Genomic DNA, 25,942 nt, shown 5'->3' with positions numbered 1-25,942 from the left:
TACATAGTGTCTTTCAGCATCAGTTAAGGCGGGATATTTTGTAGTAATGTTCAAAGATAAACTGAGACATATTAAAGTTTTAAGTTTGAACAGTAGTAACTGACTCAAATTGAGCAGCACCAAACCGCAAGCTGGTTAGAAGTGCTCCGTGGAGAAGAGCTAGAGGCAAGACTTTTACAGATAAGACCCAGAAGCAAAGCAAGGAAATTATTTGATTGTTTTATAGTTTAAGCAGTTGTCTGATTTGGGAAAGCCTCATTCGAGATTGGTTGTCTTTAGGTTTTGATTTCTTAACCTTGAGGCATTTATACCCTTAGGTTTGGGTTTGCTTACCAGGGTTGCTAAGGCATTAGAACCACCTCAGTCTAGTAGCCTCCTCATTTAATTTAACAGTAATAACACTATTATATGGTATTTATTATTATTATTATTTTTAAAAAACTGCATGGATTCCGAAGTGCTTTTCATTGACACTGACACTGAAACATTCTTCCTTATGTCGGCAAACACTGAAATACCCAAATGAGTATTTCACAAACTTCTGCTCACAGTGGGAGAACCGAAGCCACAGAGCAAGTTCAAGACCAGGTTGAGAAGCAGACCTAGTTTTATCCTACAGAGTTTACCCTCAAACACCTCCCCCTCTGCGCCATCTGAGGTGTCTTTAGCAGGGTCTCCCCATCCCAGTCTGGGAAAGTGTTCCCAGGAAAGGACATTTGAGTATCATTTTCCAGGATGACTGGCTGCAGGTCACCGGATGAAAGCGTTCTGACTGTTCCCTCCTGACTTCCACCTCAGTTAGAGCCTAAATTAAATAACCTACCGCAGTAAGCAGGCTGTTATCATTAATATACCTGATATTGGGAAAGCGAGGCAATGTGTTGTAGATCAACGGACTTGGGCGGGGGCTCACAGTAACGGGAGTGGCTTCCCCTGTGTCCCCAGCCTCCTGCTCCATCTTCACTTGCACCTTGCGCTGCTTTCTAGCGGGAGAGGTTCCCGGACTCCATCCTCAGAGACCTGGGATGCTTTCCTACTTTATGGTTTTTTTTTTTTTTTAAGATTTTATTTATTTATTCATGAGAGACACACACACAGAGAGAGAGGCAGAGGCACAGGCAGAGGGAGAAGCGGGCTCCATGCAGGGAGCCCGACGCCGGGACTCGATCCCGCGACCACAGGATCACGCCCTGGGCCGAAGGCAGGCGCTAAACCGCTGAGCCACCCAGGCTGCCGCCTACTTTATGATTTTGCTCCCACATTGTCCCAGTACATCCTTTCCGTGGCTTCCGTATCTCAGTTCTACCTTCCCTAGCATTAAGGGTTCTCTCCTGTACGGCACCAACACCTACTCAGAATATGGCGGCTCCCACTCCGTCACACGTTCCGCTCACTGGGCGCCGCCATATTAATCTCGGGGTTCGGACCGACTAGACACTCGGAAAGTCTCGCGATAGAAGCAGGTAGCGGGCGGCGCCTGGTTCCGCGGTTAATACCCGAGAGTCCGCAGCCCCCGCCGCGGGATGGGGACTGAGCCCGGACGCGGCGGGGACGCGGCTAACGCTCTGCCGGGGGCCCTGCAGGCGAGGCTGGGAGTTGAGGGGTGTCAGTCGCTGGCTGCGGTGCTGGGAGTCAGGGCATCATGTTTGATCCGCGAATGAGCATCTCTAGCGGTCCGTGGTGGTGCAGGCTCGGTCCAAAGAGCGACCGCCGCCCGCTGGAGGTCGGTGTTTGGTGGCGCTGCTGGGACTGGGCTCCGAGGAGGGTCAGCGACCGGGTGGGAGTCGGTGATTCGGAGGCCCTCAGAGCCCCTGCTCGGGTCCTGGGCCCTGAAGACCGATGTCGGTTTCTAGAGCTCTTTTGGGGTCAGCGTGTGGGGCTGTAGGGGGCAACTGCTGGCAGCCTGGGGGGTAGCTTGGGGGAGCAGGTGGCTCGAGACCAGTGGTGGGCGCTCCAAGCCCCGAGTCCTGGCAGTTTGCACGCGGGCTGCACTGCACACATACTGTGTGCTGGGTTTTCTCGTACGGGTTTATGCCTGTAAGGATGTGGGGGTCCGGGGGACAGTTCCCGTCCTTCCCCAGGGGTCTCCATCCTTGCACCCATCTGGTGAATGGGCTTCAGGCAGTTTCCATTCTCCACTACTGTCTTGTAGCCAGCTAAGTACGTGAAGCCAGAGCCTCTCAAAAACCCTTGCCTGCCTTTCAATCCCCGGACAATTTCAAGCCCGCTCACTGTGTCAGCTTCCTCCTTTTAAGCCATGACCTGCCAATCTACAGCACCACCCCAGACATTTCTAACAAGCTCCAGATTCACGGTAGCCCCCCCGTCCCCGACACTGCTCCGTGAGGTTTGCTCACAGAACTTCAGTCTTAACAGGGTGGAAATAGAGTACATCATCTTCCTTCTCCATAATTCACCTTCTCATCACTCTTCCTCCAGATGCCCATAGTACAAATCCTGGTGGCATGTGGTTTTCTCCCCACGTCCCAACAATCTTCCGATCCCGGTGATTTTGCCTCCCCGGCATCCCTGCAGTTTGTCCTCCCCATTCCCACTGCCACAGTCTTAGTTCAGGCTTCGTCATCCCTTGCCTTCAGCCTCCATCAGGAAAACCCTGTATCCTGTAGAGTGTTGGGCACTGTGGGAAAGTCCGAGGAAGGAATGACTGAGTCTGTCCAGGAGGCGTTTGGAAAGTCTCTCTAGAGGAGATGACATTTGAACTGATCCTATACATTTTAGATGGTCCTAGAAGTCAATGGATGAGGGTGACTGTTAGAGCTCATTGAATGTACTGAGCTAGTGAATTGTATCCCTTAGAACTTCCTTGGTATGAATTTGGGTTACGAGGTCAGTGGCACATTTTGATGTATGTCCTTTCAGATGCTTGTTTGGTCTTTCAAATACATTTCAACATATTTAGTGTTTTATAACCTATTTTTCTTGCTTTGTAATACAACAAGAAGATTTTTCCAAATCTGTAAATATTTTTCTAAGATATTTTAATGACTAGAATTCTAACCTTCGATGACTGATTTAACCAACCCCTGTTGTTGAACACCTAGGGGTTTTTTCTACTTTTTAAGTAATCAAGCAGCATCGTGATGAATATCCCTGCAGAGGAAAAGAAAAAAAGAATATCCCTGCAGATATATCTTTATGTACACCCATGTGTACCTTTTTTTTAGGATAAATATCTAATTATAGAATTATGGGGTCAAAGGAGGAGGAACTTCTTAAATATATAATGGAGTCAAAGGAGGAGGAACTTCTTAAATATATAATGGGATACACATCCACAAAAGTAAAACATACCATGGCCTGACCCTTTCAGAACTGTAAGTAAGTTGATGTTATCACAGCATAATTTTTTTTGTGGTCTCTCAAAGGAACCTTTGAAAGGGGAATTTTCTGAAGAGGAGTCCTCTATGTAGTTGGTTATAGGAATTTCTAGGCTCATGATTCTGGGAATCACAGGGCAGGTCCAGACTCAAGGTGGTCTCCTTTTATCCCTCCCTGCTCATCCTGGCTCTGTCTTCACAGATATCTGGGCCTTCTGAAGAGCAACAGAAAATGACCAAGTCTCAGGTAAGTGAGTTATTTATACCCCATATTACTTTCAATTGTATTTGAGGCAGTTTAAAAGAATTAATTCGATTAAATGAAAAAAATGTAAATAGAGATCAGGGAAAATAAAATAGATGATCTAGACCAAGGAAATGTGAAATAGTCATATAAGTTATAGGATCTTTCATAGTTCATTGAAGTTGAGCATATCATCTGCAATGATAGGATTTATAGTAAATGTGATATTTTCTTTTTTTTTAATAAATTAATTTTTTATTAATGTGATATTTTCTTGAGGGAAGTAAAGAATTTTTGGCATTTAGGTTTGAAATTATTCTCTTGATGCATACATATAATATAGTAGGCAGTGTCCTTTACATTTACCAACCCGTGATAAATTCCATAGGAGGCTCCTCCATAGCTCTTTCTTAAACCACTTCTCCAAATAACCATAGGGCATAATATCAAAGCAGAATTCAATTTCTAGGTGGTAAAATCATGGGGCCTAAGTACATAGCTTTCAAAAAAAGTCTGCCTTGATCCGTGAATAAAAGTTTGTGAAATTATTCCAAGGAGTTAATATTATTAAAGGTTATAATAGTATCAATTTTAATTTGCAGCTTTTAACCAATAAATAATCAAATATTTTTCCTTTAAAATGCAATAGGTTGAGAGACTTAAAGTGTATATCAAGTGAGTATGCTTCATGGATAGTGGGGATGAAGTGAATTTGCTCATTTCTGTTGGTTTATCACTTAGCTAAACGCTGCTAGCAAACGTCTTAATGGTTGTGATTGTCTTATGGTTTTAGATGTTTTTATTTGAAGGTATATGTCTAATTTTTATCTATAATGTTCCTTTGGTTATACCCACTGTGTAGCACACAGTTTCAGTATAGTTGTCTTCAAAGTAGGGAGCATCCATTCCTTAGGGAATGTGCAAGGTGATCCCCTGGGGTATGGGGAGAATAGATGAGAACCACCTACATATCTTTTTTTTTTTTTTTAATTTTAGAGAGAGACAAGAGAGAGAACGTGACTGGGAGGAGGGGCAGAGGGTGAGAAAGAAAGAATCTCAAACAGACTCCATGCTAAGCACAGAGCCTGATGCAAGGCTTGATCCCACAACCCTGAGATCATGACCTGAGCTGAAATCAAGAGTTGGATGATCCACTGACTGAGCCATCCAGGCACTCTTACATACATATCTTTTTAATGGCCATAATATCTCAGTATTGATTGAGGCGTTTATATATAATTTATGTTTTTTTAAAGTTATATATTAGTGTGTGTGTGTTCTCATTAGAACAAAAGACACTCTTGTCATCTAGGAAATTCTAAGGATTTTAGAGGAGTTCTAGGTTTAGGAACCAGGGTCAGAGACAAATATTAGAACAAAAGATGCTCCTCACACCTTTATTGCTTAGGAAATTACAAAGGTTTTAAAAATTCTGACTAGGAGCCAGGGATGAAGACCAAAATATGTGTTTCTTGTCATATCACAATATCCAGTCTCTGATTTTAAAAGTTCAGGGAATACTGGATTATGTACCTATAATTCTGCACCCAATTCCAATGTGTGGGGTTTCTTCCTTATACCACCAGGCAATCTCTGACACCAGCTGTCTGTCCTACATTTCAGCTCAATTTTGACGCTACTCACCTAGAGATAATGTCAGATCCTATAGGTCAAGTACTCTGTCCTTCACTTTAGATGCCAGTCACAAGCCCTATGCTTCTGACTGACTAACTATGAATCAGAGGTTCCCACAACCTCCTCCTTCGGTTCTATTAATTTGCTAGGGTGGCTCATAGGAGTCAGGAAACCAATTTACCCACTAGATTGCCAGTTTATTGCAAAGGATATTAGAAGATACAAATCAACAATCAGATGAAGAGATTCATAAGACAATGTCCTGAACAAAGAAGCGTGGAATTCAAGGCTTGGCACCTGGCACTTGGAAGCATTCTGAACTCTCTAGCATCTTTTTGGAGGCTTCATTATGTGGGCATGATTGATTAAATTATTTGCCATTGTTGATGGATTGAACCTCCAGCCCTCCCTCCCGATGGATTGAACCTCCAGCCCTCCCTCCCTCCTCCCAAATCAGGAATGGGACAGAAAGTTCCAACTGTCTATTCTCTTTTGGTTCCCCTGGTGACCAGCCTTCCCACCTTAGGTGCTTTCTAGAAGCCACCTCATTAACCTAACAAAAGACACCATCATCCCTTTCATCATTGAAAATTCCAAGGGTTTTAGGAACTCAGTGCTAGGAACTACAAAGACCAAATATATATGTTTATTATAAATCATATTATCAGTACTGTCGGTAACGGAACTAATGTAAGTTTACTCCTTGTCGAGTCACAGATAGAAACTACGCCAGGGACAGTTATCTCACAAGGGAAACAAAGTTAATTTGGACCAATAGAGGGACGCCTGGGTGGCTCAGCAGTTGAGCATCTGCCTTTGGCTCAGGGCCTGATCCTGGATTTCTAGGATAGAGTCCGAGTCCCGGGTCAGTCTCTCTGCATGGAGTCTGCTTCTTCCTCTGCCTGTGTCTCTGCCTCTCTTTCTGTATCTCTCATGAGTAAATAAATAAAATCTTTTGCCAATAGAATTTTTGTGGTAAACTATAACATAAAATTTGCCATCTGAACCATTTTTAAGTGTGTGGTTCAATGGTATTAATTATGTTCACAATTTGTGAATCCATCCCACTGTCTGTTTTGTAGACTTTTTTTTTATCACATCAAGTAAAAACTATGCCCACTGAGCCATAACTCCCAATTCTCCCAACAGCCCTTGGTAATCTCATAACTTGCTTTCTGGCCTCTATGAATTTGCTTATTCTAGATATTTCACAGAGGTGAAATCATATGAAATTTGTGCTTTTGTATCTAACTTATTTCAATTAGCATGTTTTCAAGGTTTATCTATGCTGTAGCATGTATCAGAACTTCCTTCTTTTTTAGGGCTGAGTAAATTCTTTCATATAAACACATTTTGTGTATCTATTCATCTACTGATGGACACTTGGGTTATCTCTACCTTTTGGCTTTATGTAAGTAAAGCTGCTATGAGTACTGGCACACAAGTATCTTTCTGAGTATCTGTTTTCAAATCTTGGGTATATACCTATGTCAACCAAAATTCCTGGAATGAAAGATTTAATCAGGCAAGAGAAAGCTTTATTGTCATACAGTGTGTGAACTGGGGGATGGCAGCCTTCAGCTACAACCAAAAATGTGCTTGGAAGGGGAAGGTAGGAAAAACCTGCAAGTTCAGTTGGTCAGACTCAGGTCCTAAGCTGTAACTTCAGGAGCAGAATGCCAGACAGGATACAGCTCGCTGTAGCTGGTGGTAGCTTCAGGGTGGGCCAGCCACTGGAGAACATGATAAGATGTTTTGCAGGGGGTTTTGTGAATATTGTTTTCTTTTGTGCAGGTTTGTCACTTCAGGCTACACTAACTAGTTTTGATTCCCATGGTTATTTGGGCTGGTTAAAAGGATAGTTTCTCTCCCTTGACATGAGGGAATCTGTCTTATCTTTCAGCTTGTGCTCTCTAATTATTGGGGTCTTTTGTTCTCACCTAGTAGTGGAATTTCTGGGTTATATGGTAATTCTACATTTAACTTTTGGAGGAACTGCCCCAGTGTTTTGTACAGCAGCTGTACCATTTTACATTCCCACCAGGAATGTATGAGGGTTCCAATTTCTCCACATCCTCGCTAACTCTTGTATTTTCCATTTTGTTGATTATGACCATCCTCTTAGGTGTAAAGTTGTATCATTGTGGTTTTGACTTGCATTTCCTTCATGACTAATAAGGTTGAGCATCTTTACCTGTGCTTATTTCCGTTTGCATATCTTCTTTGGAGAAATGTTTATTGAAGTCCTTTGCCCATTTTTAAACTGAATCATTTGTCCTTTTATTGTTGGACAAATAGAATTCTTGATTCTACCTCTCCCTTCCACCCAAACCTGCTCTTCCTTGCTTTCTGGACTTTAGTGAGATGCAAGTTGCTTAGCCCAAAACCCAAGCACGTTTAGTTGACTGCTCTCCTTCCCTCATCTTCCCACTGTCTTTCAGATATATCTTGGTTGGATTTGATTAACATCAAATTTAAAAATTTAATTCTCGGGATCCCTGGGTGGCGCAGCGGTTTAGCGCCTGCCTTTGGCCCAGGGCGCGATCCTGGAGACCCGGGATCGAATCCCACATCAGGCTCCCGGTGCATGGAGCCTGCTTCTCCCTCTGCCTATGTCTCTGCCTCTCTCTCTTTCTCTCTCTGTGACTATCATAAATAAATAAAAAAATTTAAAAAAAATTTAAAAAAAAATTTAATTCTCTTATTGAGGTGGAACCTTATCATGGTTTGAAAAATAAGTAAAAACAAAGTAGTACTTTACTAACTAATCATAAATTATTCTATTCTTCTCATTGTTTCTAAATAGGCATTTTAAAAAATAAATTTGACCCAATTAAATATTGCTCTTATGTTATTGTTTTTATTTTCACTTAAACTTTAAAAACAATGGTTTTGTTGTATTTAATTTTTATAAGTTCTTTAATGGAAAATGCAAACACACAAAAATTTAGAGAACAGTTTAATAAACCCCTATACTTCTTCATATATTTTCAACAATTATCAATGTTTTTCCAATCTTACATCTTTCCCCTCTTTCTTCCTTTATTTGTTTTCTAGAGCTTTTTGGTTTATATGTTTTTATTTTTAAGTAGGCTCCACACTGTGTGGATCCTAAGATCAAGACCTGAGCTGAGATCAAGAGTCAGATGCTTAACCAACTGAGCCACCCAGGTGCCCCTGTTTTCTAGAGTATTTTTTTTTGTATATTTTTTTATTGGAGTTCAATTTGCCAACATATAGCATAATACCCAGTGCTCATCCCATCAAGTGCCCCCCTCAGTGCCTGTCAACTATCCCCCCCCACCTCCTTTTACACTACCTCTTGTTTGTTTCCTTAGAGTTAGGAGTCTCTAGAGTATTTTAAAGTAAACCTCATACATGACATTTCATCAGTATATGCTTGTTTTGCAGATTTTCGCTATCTTCATTTCAGGAATTGATACTGGCTTTCCCTTTAGTGGTTTCCTTTTAAAATCATTTATTTAAATAAAAGAGTTGTTAAAATTGTTAAGTCAAAAATAGTGTGAATGACATGCAGATATGTAAAAATTGTGGAAATGGTAGATGAATAAATAATGTCTGAGCATTATTCCAAAGGTATGAAAAGTTCCTTGAATTTGCCATGTTCCTTTTCATGTCTCCATGGCTTTTTTCTTACTCCTTCCTCCATTTATAATGATCTTATCCCCTCCTCCATAACTTACTGGAGTTTACACTATTCATTTTTAACATTTCAAAAAAAGTTACTTTTAAAACATATTTTTACATTTTTCATTATTCATAACTATGCGTCCTCTACAAAACCCAACTCACCCTCCCAAAATAGAATTATTTCTTCTTTCCTATTTCTATTATAACCCATTTAACACCCCATAGCATTTATATATTTACTTGTTTGTCTCCATCTACCAGTCCATAAACTTCCTGTGTTTTATTCATATTAGTATTTTGAGTTAGTATTACACAGTATTCTGTGTTAGTATTCAACACAAATAATGCTGGTTGTGTTGTGGCCTAATATGTGTTTTATTGATGGAAAGTTTTTCAAATAGGAGTTCTGTTTCTCCCACATAGTAAAACTGGCCTTGTAGTAAACATGTTCTTTAACTTATTATGATGAACTCTGCATGATTAAAACAGCAATAATTTCTCACACATGTTTTACACATTACCCAGTGTTTTTCACTTTAGATTGATCAAGAATGTCCTGTTACAGGGATTTGTGTCATTCAAGGATGTGACTGTGGACTTCACTTGGGAAGAGTGGCAGCAGCTGGACTGTGCTCAAAGAAACCTGTACAGGGACGTGATGCTGGAGAACTATAGCAACCTTGTTTCAGTGGGTAAGAACTTCTCTCAGAGGGTACAAGCTATTAGTTATTTGCTGCTGCATAATGAGCACTTCAAAATTTAGTAGCTTAAAACAGATATTTTTAACTAACAATTTCCATAGGTCAGGAGTTTGGAAGGGCTTAGCTCGGTGGTTCTGGCTGTGGTCTCTCGTGTGGTTGTAATCAGATGTTAGCAGGGGCTGCGGTCATCTGAAGGCTTGACTGAGAGTGGGGGATCCATTTCTAAGATAACAACTCACTCACATGGCTGTTGACAGGAGCCTTCAGCTCCTTGCTGTCCATTGGCAAGAGATCTCAATTCCTCAACATAAAGGCCTGTTCCTTTAAAAAAAAATTATATATATATTTATTTATTTATTTATTTATTTATTTATTTATTTATTTTTATTATTTATGAGACACACACACGCACAAAGAGAGAGAGAAAGAGAGGCAGAGAAACAGGCAGAGGAAGAAGCAGGCTCCATGCAGAGAGCCCGACATGGGACTGGATCCTGGGTCTCCAGGATCAGGTCCTGGGCGAAAGGCGGTGATAAACCGCTGAGCCACCCGGACTGCCCTAGACGCCTGTTCTCATGACATGACAGACTTCTCCAGATAGAGTGATCCAAGAGAGCCAGGAGGAAGTCACAGTGCCTTTTTGACCAGGTCTCTGAAATCACATACCATCACCTCTACCTTGTGTTAATTAGAAATCGTTACTAAGCCCAGCCCATGAGTAAGGGGAGGAGAGAACCTCTTGAAGGAAAGAGTGCCGAAGAATTTAGGAACGTATATTAAGACCACCGTAGTACCCAATTGACTGCCTTTCCTTTTTTATTTACTAAAAGCTTCTGGGTCTCTGAATATGTAATGAGCTTCTTTCAAGTTACAAAGTCAAAACAATATTGATTCTGAGTACTAGATACTCCAGTGGACTTTTTTTTTTTAAGATTTTATTTATTCATAGAGACAGAGAGAGAGAGAGAGAGAGAGAGAGAGAGAGAGAGAGAGGCAGAGACACAGGCAGAGGGAGAAGCAGGCACCATACAGAGAGCCTGACGTGGGACTCGATCCCCAGTCTCCAGGATCACGCCCTGGGCTGCAGGCGGCGCTAAACCGCTGCGCCACTGGGGCTGCCCTGGACTTTTTTTTTTTTTTAATGGGAGTTCAATCTGCCAACATATAGCATATCATCCAGTGCTCATCCCATCAAGTGCCCCCCTCAGTGCCTGTCACCCAGTCACCCCCACCCCCTGCCCACCTCCCTTTCCACCACCCCTTGTTCGTTTCCCAGAGTTAGGAGCCTCTCATGTTCTGTCTCTCTCGCTGATATTTTCCGCTCATTTTCTCTCCTTTCCCCTTTAATCCCTTTCACCATTATTTATATTCCTCAAATGAATGAGACCATATAATGTTTGTCCTTCTCCAATTGACTTACTTCACTCAGCATAATACCCTCCAGTTCCATCCACCTCGAAGCAAATGGTGGGTATTTGTCATTTCTAATGGCTGAGGAATATTTCATTGTATATGTATATACCACATCTTCTTTATCCTCGGTTGGACACCGAGGCTCCTTCCACAGTTTGGCTATTGTGGACATTGCTGCTATAAACATTGGGGTTCAGGTGTCCTGCCATTTCACTGCATCTTTGGGATAAATCCCCAGCAGTGCAATTGCTGGGTCATAGGGCAGTTCTATTTTTAACTCTTTGAGGAACCTCCACACAGTTTTTCCAGAGTGGCTGCACTGGTTCACATTCCCACCAACAGTGCAAGAGGGTTCCCCTTTCTCCACATCCTCTCCAACATTTGTGGTTTCCTGTCTTGTTAATTTCCCCCATTCTCACTGGTGTGAGGTGGGATCTCATTGTGGTTTTGATTTGTATTTTCCTGATGGTCAGTGATGCGGAGCATTTTTTCATGTGCTTGGTCGCCATGTCTGTGTTCTTCCTCTGTGAGATTTCTGTTCATGTCTTTTGTCCATTTTATGATTGGATTGTTTCTTTGCTGTTGAGTTTAATAAGTTCTTTATAGATCTTGGATACCAGCCCTTTATCTGATAGGTCATTTGCAAATATCTTCTCCCATTCTGTAGGTTGTCTTTTAGTTTTGTTGACTGTTTCTTTTGCTGTGCAGAAGCTTTTTATCTTGATGAAGTCCCAATAATTCATTTTTGGTTTTCTTTCCCTTGCCTTCATATATGTATCTTGCAAGAAGTTGCCTGTGTTCTCCTCTAGGATTTTGATGGATTCTTGTCTCACATTTAGATCTTTCATCCCTTTTGAGTTTATCTTTGTGTTTGGTGTAAGAGAATGGTCTAGTTTCATTCTTCCGCACGTGGCTGGCTGTCTAATTTTCCCAGCACCATTTATTGAAGATCCTGTCCTTTTTCCAGTGATAGTCTTTCCTGCTCTGTCGAATATTGAGGGCCCATTTCTGGATTCTCTATTCTGTTCCATTGATCTATGTGTCTGTTTTTGTGCCAGTACCATACTGTCTTGATGATCATAACTTTGTCCAGTGGACTTTGATGAAAAGAAAATGGGTGCTGCATCCTGCTCATTCTTTGAGGGTTAAAGACGATGGGCTATGTCCAAGTTCTTAGTTTTTATAGATTAATTGAAATAGAATGTATATAGTAAAGTGCTCAAATCTTACATATACAGATTGATGAGTCTTTTTCCTATGTTACTTAACTGCCCAGATCAAGGCATAGAACATTTCAAGCACCCTAGTAGGCCCCCTCTGACCCCTTGCCATTTATCTCCTCAGAGATAACAACCTGTGGCTTCTATCACCATAGATTAGTTTTGTCTGTTCTTGAACTTCATGTAAGTGTAATCACTATAATTGTCTGGCAGCTTTCATTTAACATAGTGTCTATAAAATTCACCCATGTTGTTGCGCATGACAATATTTGTTTCTCCTTATTGTTGCATCATGTTCTGTTTAATGAGTATAGGGTAATTCATCAACTTACCCATTCTACTGTTGACAGTTATTTGACTTGTTTCAGATTTGGGTCATTGAATAAAGCTGTTCTGAACATTCTTTTTTTTTTATTTTAATCTTGTTGTTCTTTGTTTTTGTCTTTTTGTCTTTTTACCAGACAGTTTTTCTTAGAGATTATACTGATTTATTTCCTACTAGCAACATATGAGAGTTCCATCAACATCTGGTAATGTTAGTCTTTTTATTTTAGCTATTCTGGTGTATATGTAGTGGGCTTGAGTTTTAGGATGGTTGGATGTCCGCTAATGCCCAAGTCCTGTGTCATTCCCATAAACAGGGTGTCAGTATCTGAAATCAGATGTAATGTTACTGAACCAAGGAGAACCATGGATGGAGGAGGAAGAAATCTCAAGTTGGGCCTATTCAGGTAAGTGAGAACCTGGCATATGGGAGACAGGGATGTAAGATTAATATTGATTAATGAGACATTTATCTTTGAAATATTTTTTTAGGAAATCTTCTTTAAGGCCATAGATCTCTAGAAGGGGCTGATGACAGTGTGGGATTGTCAGATACCTAAATAACATTGCTACATATCTAACAGCCATGTAATCCATTTTCTTTGCTTAAATTTTAGAGAGAAAGGTAACCTCCTTATCTGTATCTTGGATCTTCTTCATGCCCATGTTGTTTAGGACATTTCTTAATTAGTTAACCTCCCTTTGGCTAATATCTTCAGCACCTATTCTTCCAAAATGGGCTTATACTCCTTTCTTTATGTATTCACCCAGTCTTAGATATACCCTCTACCAAAGTAACTTACTGAATGATATTCATATCCTTTCTAATTATCTTGTTTTTCTCACCTTCCTTTCAGTGTAATATGTCTTGAAGTACAATCTTTTGTGTTTTTAAGTTTTTCATTTACTCCAATAATACAAATATTCCTTCTTTGCCTGTCTTTGCCTTCTTTTTCTCCTTTCTCTGTGACAGTTTTTACTGGCTTCTTTATGTTATTTTTATTAACTTGGTTATTTTCCTGTGTTTTTCAGTGCTGCTTATTATATTCTCCTTATACCCCTGCCTGCACTTGTAATTTAATCTTTCATTTTTCCCTTGAGTTTAACCAATTCTTTTTCATCTTTTCATTTTTTTGTTTACTTATTTCTTCTTCTTCTTTTTAATAAGTTCTGATTCATGGTGGTCTTCCATGTCCTCAAATGCTTGTTTGAGTATATTTGATTCTGTTTGGAGTTTAGACAACATTTTCTTCTGCTTTATGGCTAGTGTTTTTGTCATTGTTGTTTTTGGTTTTGCTTTTGCTTTTTGCAAGGGACAATTTCCTCTGTTGATATCTGCACAAATTCATTTCCTGATTTTTAAAAAAGATTTTGTTTATTTATTCATGAGAGACACACAGAGAGAAAGAGGCAGAGACCCAGGCAGAGGGAGAAGCAGGCTCCATGCAGGGAGCCCGACATGGGACTCTATCCCGGGTCTCCAGGATCAGGCCCTGGGCAGAAGGCTAAACTGCTGAGCCACCTGGGCTGCCCCATTTCCTGATTTTCTGTAGTACTCTATGGACTGTATTTTTTTGTTCACTTTTATTACTCTACAGTATTTTAATAAGATTTTTAAATACTATGGAGTCCTTGTTAATATAGCAAAGCCTTTTCCCCTCTTTCTTTTGGGATTGAAGAGGAGTTTTGGCTTTTCTGGTTTTGTGGTTCTCTTTGTGTTCTAGGACTCTGAGTTTCCTTTTTTCTTATTTCCCCATTACCACCACCCAGTTATGAGTAGGTATTTCTTCCTTTTTTGCCTTTTTTTCTCCCCCTAAAAATGCCTGTTCTTCTAACTCAGAATTTCCCCCTTTTAAATAAAACCTCTCCTATCCCATGCTTTTTGTGTCATCTGACTCTTGAAGATGCATATACTTGGAAATCCCTACCCTGTAGTTGTGCTTCTGTCTGGTTACCTAAAAAATATTTTTGAATATTTTTATATTTAGTGTGGATTTAGTCTTTCTGCTGGTCACTTCAATTCACCTTCAGTCTCCTTTGCTAGTATCTTTACTTTGTCTTTTCTGAAATGATTTTTGATCTACTTCTGCTTGGATCTACTTGACAGTGGTGCCCTGTGGAACTGCAACACTGAGTTCATTGACTTCTCTTTCCATTATTCCCTTCTTTTTCTTTTATATCTTTCTTCTTCTATCTTTGGGTTTTAAGGTCATATTCTTCCATTTTAAAGCTGACTACACTCATTATCAGATTTCTATCTATGTGAAAATTAAGAGCTTTATTTTTAATTAATTAATTAATTAATTTTTGTACTCTTCAGAGCTCAAGAGTGAAGTAACATCATTTACATTTGGGCTTTTTTCAGACTTTGATATTATAACCAAGATGAAAGAATTAACACCATGGAGGAGCATTTCTGAACAAGTGATACTCCATAACATGATTGTATACTCAAGTTTTGAAGACTGGAGACTTGGAAATGAGATAAATCACCAGGAAAACCAAGACAAGTTTTTGAACCACATTGCATTCATTAACAATAAGCCACTGACTGAGGAGATAGATCATGAATGTAACGATGTGCTGGGAAAAATAATTCATCTGAACAGAACATCTGATGAATGCATCAGAGCCTTCATGGAGAAGTCACACCCCTTTATACAACCGAAAATTCTAACCAGTACGAAATCATTTAAATGTATTCAGTGTGGGAAAGCCTTCAGTGGAAAGTCAGGACTCATTGTACATGAGAGAATTCATACTGGGGAGAAACCATACAAATGTAATGAATGTGAAAAAGCCTTTATTCAGAAGTCACAACTCACTGTGCATCAGAGAACTCATACAGGAGAGAAACCCTATGAATGTAGTGAATGTGGGAAAGCATTCACCCAGAAGTCAAACCTCATTATTCATCAGAGGGTTCACACAGGGGAAAAACCTTATGAATGCAATGAATGTGGAAAAGCTTTCATCAAGAAGTCAACACTTAGTGTTCATCAAAGAGCTCATATTGGGGAGAAACCATATGAATGCAGTGACTGTGGGAAAGCCTTCATCTGGTGGTCACAGCTAATTATACATCAGAGGATTCATACTGGGGAGAAACCTCATGGATGTAATGAATGTGGAAAAGCCTTCAACAGGAAGTCAGAACTCAGTGTACATCACAGAATTCACACTGGGGAGAAACCTTTTGAGTGTAATGAATGTAAAAAAGCCTTCATTCAAAAGTCAGATCTCATTGTACATCAAAGAACTCACAGTGGGGACAAAAGGTACCAATGTTGTGAGTGTGGGAAAGCCTTTATCCGGAGCTCACAGTTCATTGAACATCAGAGAATTCATACTGGGGAGAAACCCTATGAATGCAGTGAATGCAGAAAAGCTTTTATCCAGAAATCACAACTCATTGTGCATCAAAGAATCCATACTGGAATGAAGCCGTATGAATGCATTGAGTGTGGAAAAGCCTTTAGTAAGAAGTCACACCTCACTGTACATCATAGAATACATACTGGAGAAAAACCCTATGAATGTAGTAATTGTAGAAAAGCTTTCAGTAAGAAATCTACTCTCATTGTTCATCAGAGAATTCATATGGAACATAAACCCTTTTAATGGAATGAGGAAACTTTAATTCAGTGATCAAAATTTCATCACACATCATAGAATTCATAAAATCTAAAAACTCTATGAATGTATTAAACATGAGAAGCTTTCAACAATAGCTCCCAAACTATTAAGCACCAGAAAATTCATACTGAGAAGCAATTTTGAAAAATCATGTTTCAAAAAAAAATTACATTGGACATCTTGATTCAGGCCTGATAGTAAAAGTTTTTTTATGGTATGACAGAAAAATCTCAACTGCCTGTGATTGACTTGATCACTGTGTGGTATAGATTTTTTTTTAAATGAGTACAGTTGACCCTTGGACAACATAGGTGAAGGTCCCCTTGTGCAGTTGAAAATTCATGAATAACTTTTAACTATTCAAAAGGTTACCTACTAATAGCCTATTATTGACTGGAAGCCTTATTGGTAATATAAACAATCAACACATTGTGTATTACAATACTGTATTACATACTGTATTCTTACAATTAAGTAAGATAGAGAAAAGATGTTTTTAAGAATGTCATAAGGAAGAGAAAATACATTTACAGTATTGTACTTATTTATTTTTAAAAAATCCATGGACCTGCACAGTTGAAACCTGTGTTGTTCAAAGATGAATTGCAAATTGATTAATCAGGACAACAAAATGACAATTATAGGTGATCATTCTACAAGTGATGTAGGAATGACATTCATAACCCAAATTATCTGTCATTTGGAATTGAATATTGATATTTACACCTGCCTATTTTTTTTACACCTGCCTTTCCACACTAAATGACACCATTTCCCCCCACATCTTAAAAAATATAAAAGGATAAATTATAACTAAATTACAAATAACTCTTCCTCATTCTTTCTTGAGTTGTATAGAATCAAGAGAAGATGAAACCAATGCATTTATAGAGACATCAAAAGTTAGTGGTAGGGAGCACCTCGGTGGCTCAGTAGGTGAAGTATCTGACTCTTGATTTCAGCTCAGGTCATGATCTCAGAGTCGTGGGATTCAGCCACATGCTGGAATCCATGCCCAGCAGGGAGTCTGTTTGAGATTCTATCTCCCTCTGCCCTTCACTTTTATGCACTATCTCCCTCTCTCTCAATAAATTTTAAAGAAAGTAGTAGACTTTTAAAAATATTGCTTGATGTAAAGCATACAGAGTTAAGAGAGCCATCAAACAATAGGCAAAATAGGTGGTAATGCAGCTGTAGACAATGTTGGCATATTCAACATGTAACAAAAATAGTTCTTCACAAAGAAATTCCTGTTCATCATCCTGTTTCAACTCATAGCACTTATGTGATTACTGTTAGGCATAGCTTGGGATCTTTATATCCTTGTGATTATCAGAATTGAATTTTTTTAAAACTCCCTTTATTGGATATTCCTGCCACCACATTTGACAGTGTACTTTCTTATTTAATCCTTAGAGCAAATGTATGAAACTAAAATTATTACCATTTTATAGATGAGGCAAGTGGAGCCCAGAGAGGTTCTCTGATCTGGCTAAATTCATGTGCCTAGTAAGTGGAGGGTTGAGATTCAGATCAGTCTCTTAGCCTCCACAGGATTCTGTCACACTGAAGACAAGGAATGGGTGTAATGTCACTTCAGCTCCAGACAGAATTGAATTGAATTTGACTGGACATCATATAGTATTCTGTATCATGTCCATACATTATGTTAAACAAGAAGAAACATGCATTCTAAAAGGAAGTATTAAACTTTAGTTTCTTACATGCAGAAGCTCTTGGAGATATATTTTTTGAGTTATTGGTTCAGGGATACCTGTTTTGCTGCCCTATAAATTTTCTTGTGATCAGTTTGAACATAGAAGTTACACTGTTATTTTATGATGTGTTTGAAAAAATTAAGCTTTGTTTTGTAGAGCAGTCATTGTATCATCACAAATAATCATTTTTTTATTTTTAGATTTTATTTATTCATGAGAGAGAGAGAGAGGCAGAGACACAGGCAGAGGGGAAAAGCAGCTTTCCAGCAAGGAGCCCAATGTGGGACTCGATCCTGGGATCTGGGAATCACCCCCTAAGCTGAAGGCAGACACTCAACCACTGAGCCACCCAGGCGTCCCAAAAATAATTTTTCATACAAATTCTGTTATCCAAGGCATCCTTTACTTTTCAAGCACAATAACCTAACCTTATATAAGTTGTAAATATTAATTGTCAGGTAATATTATGAAAAGAGTGACTGATGTCAGAAAACTTTTTTAGCCTTCCCTTGAAATAAAAGGTGAAGCTGATACATCATAATGAGCTGGATCCTAAATTTTGAATCAAATATTTTTTCTTAGATTTTAAATTACAAATAACATTTTAAAATTAAAAATGGTTAACACCAGCCATGATTTTTACTGTAAATTTTAACTTTCAAATAATTATTTCTTAAAGATTTTATTGATAGAGAAAAAGAGTGTGGGCTGGAGAAGGGACAAAGGAAGAGGAAAGGAGAGAATCTCAAGCAAACTGTGCTGAGGATGGAGCCCAACTTGGGGCTTAATCTCATGACCCTGAGATCATGATCCAAGCCAAAATCAAAAAAGTTGGACACTTAACTGTCTGAGCCACCCAGGTGCCCCACAAATGATGATTTTAAACTAAATATTGAATTGCAGTCATGTAATTCTTTTATTGGTAATTTTTTAGTCACTTTTGAAGATAAATATTGAGCTGGGATGTAAATGTATGAGATTGATCTTCTAAACGAACATGTCAGAAACTAAACTACTCATATGTATCATGCCCTTCAGTGTTGTCATCTTGGAAACTATATGATAATGCCGTTTGTGCAGCCAATAATTTGTGGAACTCTGTCTCTTAGAAGTTCTTTCAGATCCAGCTTGCCTGTCAGGCCTCATATAAGACTATGTAATATTTTAAGAGAGCTTTCCATCATTAGAATTCATTGTTTTTCTAGCCCTTTATCCTTCCTATCATTCTATTAATTCTGTGCATGACTTAAGCAAGAAGAAAGCTCATGCCCCTTCTGTAGTCATTTCAAGTCTCAGGTCCTTTAGGAGATTCAACATCTCAATATTCAATGTTTTGTCTTCTATTTAATGGTTTCCTATACATAGCTAATATCGCCATGAATTAAAATAGGTAGGAATTCTTCCAGTATTGTTTTTTTAAAAAGGTTTTATTTATTTATTTCGAAAGAGAGCATGAGTAGGGGGATGGATGGGGGGAGGAGCAGGGGAGAGGGACAAGCAGACTCTACACTGAGTGTGAAGTCCGACTCTGGGCTTGATCCCATGGCCCTGAGATCACTTTCTGAGCCAAAATCAAGAGTCAGTTGTTAAGCTGACTGAGCCACCCAGGTGCTCCCAGTGTGTGTGTTTCAACTTGCTTCCTAATATGTTGTCACCTAAGTGTATGTACTTGTATTCTCTTTAAAAGGATATTTCATACTACTTCCTTTCTACTTCAGCAGTATTACTAATAGATATTTCTGGGGGCACAATGAATTAGGTGCTAGTCTCCTTAAACAACTGGAATTTAAGAGATTACACAAGACACCATGACTCATACCTAGGGACTGTGAAACATTACAGTGTACATAAACTCACAGGTATTTCAGAGTTTTCAGGCAGAGTTAAAAGTTAAAACAAATGGAACTACCTTAATAATGCTGAAAATATGGTTTTAAATGCTTTGGGAATTAAATAATTACAATGTTAATATGCTTGTCATCAAGATGCTAATGTTCATTTGAAGTTTTACAAGCTGATGGTATTATGTTTATTTCAACTTCAGGTTGTCATCACAGTTACACACTTCACAGTTTCAGACATTCTTAGAGTATAACAGAACAAAATGGCAGTATATGAGTATGTGTGTGGGTAGGATGGGAGGGAAGCACACCATGACTTTTTTCTGAAAAGGTGGAAAAAAAACTCAATTTCCACTTGTTAGCTTAGGTAGAGATGAGGCACAAGAGAAATTAGAAAATGTTTAGATAATATTGAAATGAAAATAAAATATGTCAAAGTATCAGGGATGTCACTAGACCAGAACTTAAAATAAAATTTATAATTTTAAGTGTTTTATTAGAAAAGAAGAAATATGTAAAATAAATTTTTTAAAATTCCATCTTATGAAGATAGAAAGATATGAACAAATGACACCCCAAATAAGTAGGAAGATGAAAGTAATAAATGGAAGAGCACAAATCAATGACCTAGAACAGGGGATCAGACTACATGCCAAATCTAGTTAGTGGCATGTTTCATATAGCCCCTAAAGTAAGAATCATTTTCATATTTTAACAAGTTTTAAAACACACCAACTAGGGGCTCCTGAGTGGCTCAGTGGTTGAGCATCTGCCTTTGGCTCAGGGTATGGTCCCGGGATCCGGGATTGAGTCTCACATCAGGCTCCCTGCAGGGAGCCTGCTTCTCCCTCTGCCTATGTCTCTGCCTCTCTCTCTCTCTCCCTCTCTCTCTCTGTCTTTCTCTCTCTGTGTGTGTCTCTCATGAATAAATCTTTAAAAAAAAAACACAAACTAAACAAAAAGAAAAGAAAAAATAATAAAAGAGAGACTACACAGCAGAAACCATAGGTGGCCCACAAAACCTAAAATATCTCCTATCTGGCCCTTTACAGAAAATGTTCAATCCCTAAACTGGAGTGTATGCAAACAGAAAAATCGATGAGAACAAAAAGTGGTTCACTGAAATAATACAATTCATAAATCTTGAATAGATTTAAGAGAAAGAGAAGACAAAAATTACCAATAGGAATAAAGGAGGTGACACCATTATTTCAGAGTTGAAAAGTTGATAGTTATTAATGAATTTATTTCAGAAATTTGACAACTTAGGTATAATGGAATATTTTCTTGAAATAATGTTAAGTTACCAAAACTGAGTGAAGAAGAATTAGAATACTGAATTAGGCCTGTACTGAATAAAGATATTGAATTTGTAATTTAAAATGTTCCCTAAAAGAAAACTCCAGGTCTAGAGGCTTCACTGGGGCATTCTATCATTATTTAAGGACGAAATAATACTAATTCTACAAAAACTTTAGAAAATAGTGGAGGATTAACATTCTTCAACCCATTGTATTGGATCAGTATTACCCTGAAACCAAAGCCTGTTGAAGACATAATAAAGGAAATTGTAAGCTGATATCCCTGATAAGTGTAAACGTGAAAATTCTTTTAAAGTTAATATTTTGAGGGCCACCTGGGTGGCTCAGTTGGTTAAAAATCCAACTCTTAAAAAAAAAATCCAACTCTTGATCTCAGCTCAGGTCTTGATCTCAGGGTCTTGTGTTCAGGCCTCAGGTAGTGAGTTCATGCCCAGGGTGGAGCCTACTTAAAAAAAAATATTTTGAATACAACAATAAATAATAAGTGAAATGTATCCATCTATGTAATTCACACATTTTTTAAAAAGGTCTTTATTTGAGAGAGTGAACACAATTGAGGAGCAGCAGAAGAATGAGAAGCAGACCCCCTCCTGAGCAGGGAGGCCAATGTGGGGCTGGATCCCAGGACTCCAGGACCATGACTTGAGCCAAAGGCAGACGCTTAACCAACTGAGCCACCTGGGCACCCCACCAAAACAATTTTTTTTTAATGAGTGAAAATACATCTCCATAGATGCAGAAAAAGCATTTGACAAAATTCAACATTAGTGATGAAAACTCTCAACAAATAAACAACAGATGATAACTACCTCAACCAGTTTTATGGTTACTTCTTTCCACATAAGATTAGAAATAAAGCAAAAATGTCTGTCCTCATTTTTTAAAAAAGATATTCCAGAGAGAAAGAGAGAGTGGGGTGGGGGTGGGGAGGAAAGGAGCAAAGGGAGAGAGACAAGCAGATGCCATACTGAGTGTGGAACCCCCATGGGGCTTGATTCCAGGACCCTCAAATCATGACCTGAGATGAAATCAAGAGTCAGATGCTTGACTGAGCTGTTCAGGTGCCCCCTCATTTTTATTCAACAGTGTGATAGAAGTCCTGGCCAGTTTAGTAAAAAAAAAAAAAAAAAAAAAAAAAGCATACAAATTAGGAAGGATGAAGTAAATCTTTATTCATAACATGATCTTACACATTTAAAATCCTAAGGAATCTACAAAGATTAAATTTTTTTTTTTAAGATTTTATTTGAGAAGGAAAGAGAGAGAACATGAGTAGGGGGAGGATCAGAGGGACAAACAGATTCCCTGCTGTGTGCAGAGCCAGACATGGGGCTCTATCCCAGGCCCCTGAGATCATGACCTGAGCCAAAGTTAGATGCTTAACAACTGAGCCATCCAGGCACCCCAAAGATTAAATCTTATAAGTGAATTTCAGAAGTTCTTAGGATAAAAGACCAATATGCAAAAAATAATTGTATTTGTACATATTAACAACCAAATATAGAAAAATAAAGTTTAAGAATCCATTTACCATAACGTCATAAACCATAAAATAGGAATAAATCAACCAAAGCTAGGCATTGAAGATTCCAAAATATTGCTGACAGAAACTTAAAACTAAGTAAATGGAGAGGCTGATCATCTTCTATGGATTGGAATACTCAGTGATGTTAATATGTCATTTGTCCCCACATTGATCTACTCAATCAAAAGCCCAACGGGCCTTTTTTTTTTTTCTAAAGAAATTACACAGAAACTTGTATGGAAGTACAAGAACCAAAATAATTTGGAAAGTTAACATTGGAGGACTTACACTATCTGATTTCAAGTCAGTGTAGGTATTGTCCTAAGGGTAAGTATAAAGAAAGTGTGATATTGGCTGAGCATAAACCTAAATCAACAGAATAGAAAGACGAGAATGTCCAGAAACATACATATAAACATAATCAATGGACTTTTTAAGTAAATTTTTTGTTTGAAAATAATTTTAGATTTACAAAAGTTACAAAGATAGAGAGGGTTCCCATATGCCCGTCATCTGGTTTCTACTGATATTTCACTTCTTACATTACCATTGTACATTTGTGAAAACTAGAAAACTAACACATAAACGTTAATATTAATCATATTCCAGGCTTTATTTGAATTCCACTATTCTTTTTTGTTCCAGAATTCAATGCAGGACATCACATAGGATTTAGTCATTGTGTCTCTTTTGTCTCCTCTGGCCTGTGACTATTGATAGGTGAGCTAAATTACTCCATAAAGTGCCTCCTTGTCCTCCATTTTGTGTGGTTAAGGAACTTGAATCGACACTAGCTCTTCCCTCATGTGCATGCCTCAGATAATAGCCTGCGGAATCACAAGTAAGTAGTCTTTGTGGTAAAGTGTCTCCTGGGACTGTGCATCCTTCCCTTATGTGAACCTTTTTTTTTTTTTTTTTTTTTTTTTTTTTTTTTTTTTTTCCTTATGTGAACCTTAATAAGACCCCTCAAAACTTACCAAAAGCTCATTTTTTTTAGTTTGAATGGACCATTCTGGCCTTAGCCCAAGAATCCCAAAGCCCTACCCCCCTCAAGCCCTAGTAAAGCCATATGCTCCAAATCTTGCTGCTCACTCTCTGCCTGTACCCCGCCTAAACCGCCCCATGTGCCCCTGAGTGCCATGTGCCTCCTCCAGGACCTGTGAGTAATAAGCTTCTTTATTTCACTTACCCTTGCAGTCTTTGTTGAACCTTGACTTGACATCTGACACCCCAGGACTGTACTTAACAAATGTTAACAAAAGTCACACAACTGACCTCCTTACTCTTTCCTGTTTTTCATGATCTTGTCCTTTTTGAAGAGTACTTTTCAGGCTTTTTTTGTAAATTGTCCCTCAAAACAAAAAACTGTAGCAGGCAGTGCCAAGGAAGAAGAAAAAGGAAAAATTTCAAATGATAAATAAACATATAAATCATACCTAACTTTCCTAATCAAGGAAACAAAGTAAAATCAAGAAAACATCAAATAGGGGAAGTAATTTTTAAGGTTGATATATAAGGCAGATTCCAGTCAGGAAAAACCTAGATAGTTCAATAGAGGTACTTTAATACAGGGAAGTTGTTACAAAGTTATAAGAATACCTAAAAATGCTAAAAGGGGATGAGACACACCAGAGAGTAGCAGCAATAGCTACTCATATTCATATGTTGAAACCTAATCGTCACAGTCATGGTATTTGGTTTTAGACTTCCCATCCTTCAAAACTCTGAGAAATTTCTGTTGTTTATAAGCTACCCAGTCCATGGTATGTGTCCTGTTATAGCAGCCCAAATGGATTAAAAGACGTGTATTGATGGTGAAAGTATGAATCATTACAGCCTTTTAGAAAGATAGTTTGATGATATTTAAAATTTATTTAATTCTCTGTGATTTTGTTCTAATAAGAGTGTGGCTAAAGATCTAGCTATAGGCATATTTATTTCATATTTGCTTATAATAGGAAAAATTGGAAATAGTATGCTACTAAAATATTTAGACTCAGTTTGATGGAAAACTGTGCTAACATTAGTGTAGAATAATATTTAAAGACATGAAGAAGAAAAAAAAAGACATGAAGAAATGTTTACAAGAAATTAAATTTTAAAAGCACTTTCCATTTATTGCATGGCTATATTTAAAAAATTTTGTAGATTAAAAAAATTCATTTATTTTAAAGAGAGATTCGGGGGGTGGGGGTGGCGGCTCCATCTCACAACCAGGAGATCAGACTTGAGGTGAAACCAAGAGTCTGACGCCCATCTAATGAACCACCCAGGCACCCCTGTTTTTTTTTAAAGTTAGACTCCACAGACAGCTTGGTCCTCAACAAGGGTCTTGACTCTGGACCCTAAGATCAGGACCCGAGCTGAAATCCAAGAGTCGAAGGCTTAACTGACTAAGCCACCCAGGTGCCCCGACACTTTTCTCTTTTTAATTTCAGAAGTATAAATAAGTACATATTTAACCATATAGATGCACACACATAGAGAAATAGCCTATAATATTTATATAATAGTGGGTATCTTAGAATGGGCTTTTATTTTAATTTTGTTGTTGTTTTTTTATTCTCTACAATTCACCTAATATTCTTTGTATAGAAAAAAAGGTAAGGTATGTACATTCCCTTTTAATGAAATGCATTTATTGGGCTCAAGAAGAGATGTGGAGGAGGGCACAATTTACAAGGATTCATCAAAGCACTGTTTTGGGTGGCATTAAGGTGAACATAACCTGAATACATAACAGGAAGACAAAAAAAAAAAAAACTAGAAAAAAAGTACTACCCTCAAAAGTTAGTTTTACTTCCTTCTTGGTTGGAATCAATTCCTTCTTTCACAGGGAAGACCACTTCCCCACACAGGAAGAATGTGGCTGTGACTTATTTTTTGAATTCTATCTATCTATCTATCTATCTATCTATCTATCTATCTATCCTACAGTGTTAAACAGTAATTATCTCTTTGTTAAGGAATTACATCTAGTTTGGGGTTCGGTTTTTTTCCCGCCCTTTTTCCCTAACCTTGTTGAATAAAAGGTTATATTCATCTACTAATATAATGAAAAAGCTGTTCCTTTTCTGTGTTAACGAAAAACCTGCATCCCTTCGGATTCATATTTGCCTATTGCGAAAGGAAAAGCTTTCCTTCGTCCCTTTTTTCTTTTTATTCGAATAACGAAAGAAAGCCAGCGCCCCGCCCCCCACCGCACCCCCCAGCAAAGTCGCCTGGAGGTGGAAAGGTAACTCTGCAGCCGGTAGGGGACGCTGCCGGCGGGTGCCTGGCCTTTGCCAAGCATGCTGGGAAATGTAGTTCCAGGAGGCCACATGCGCAGGCGCACTTCCTGGCTTGCGAGGGGGAGGCAGAGGTGGGGGCTCGGG

The 25,942-nt window shown here is 38.6% G+C and overlaps 1 protein-coding gene across 6 annotated transcripts; it reads left to right on the top strand.

Moving 5' to 3' along the window:
- The first annotated feature begins 1,473 nt into the window (after positions 1–1,473).
- Positions 1,474–23,463, top strand: LOC112649738 (zinc finger protein OZF). 6 transcript variants are annotated; one of them, XM_049091921.1, is made up of 7 exons: positions 1,474–1,723; positions 3,541–3,585; positions 4,232–4,257; positions 9,434–9,560; positions 12,664–12,732; positions 12,844–12,933; positions 14,892–18,908. In XM_049091921.1, the coding sequence occupies exons 5-7, from the start codon at positions 12,711–12,713 to the stop codon at positions 16,145–16,147; spliced, it is 1,368 nt and encodes a 455-aa protein (XP_048947878.1). In that variant the 5' UTR covers positions 1,474–1,723; positions 3,541–3,585; positions 4,232–4,257; positions 9,434–9,560; positions 12,664–12,710; the 3' UTR covers positions 16,148–18,908. The 6 variants fall into 6 exon arrangements, with proteins under 6 accessions (XP_048947878.1, XP_035552647.1, XP_035552646.1 ...); XM_035696754.2 differs by lacking the exons at positions 4,232–4,257; positions 12,664–12,732 and adding an exon at positions 23,214–23,463 and having other exon boundaries at positions 14,892–15,804; XM_035696753.2 differs by lacking the exon at positions 4,232–4,257 and having other exon boundaries at positions 12,668–12,732.
- The last annotated feature ends 2,479 nt before the right edge of the window (positions 23,464–25,942 follow it).

The sequence above is a fragment of the Canis lupus genome, chromosome 11 (assembly GCF_003254725.2).
Source record: "Canis lupus dingo isolate Sandy chromosome 11, ASM325472v2, whole genome shotgun sequence".
NCBI lineage: Eukaryota > Metazoa > Chordata > Mammalia > Carnivora > Canidae > Canis > Canis lupus.
Note: the sequence above shows the minus strand (reverse complement) of the source record. Positions and strands in the feature narration are given on the sequence as shown.

What these genes read in the sequence shown, in the direction of transcription:
- LOC112649738 (XM_035696750.2), top strand. Translation starts at nt 1,643, where the DNA reads ATGTTTGATCCGCGAATGAGCATCTCTAGCGGTCCGTGGTGGTGCAGG. An exon ending in AGAAAATGACCAAGTCTCAG is followed by an intron (nt 3,586 to 9,433) that starts GTAAGTGAGTTA and finishes GTCCTGTTACAG; the next exon opens with GGATTTGTGTCATTCAAGGA. An exon ending in TAGCAACCTTGTTTCAGTGG is followed by an intron (nt 9,561 to 12,843) that starts GTAAGAACTTCT and finishes TCCCATAAACAG; the next exon opens with GGTGTCAGTATCTGAAATCA.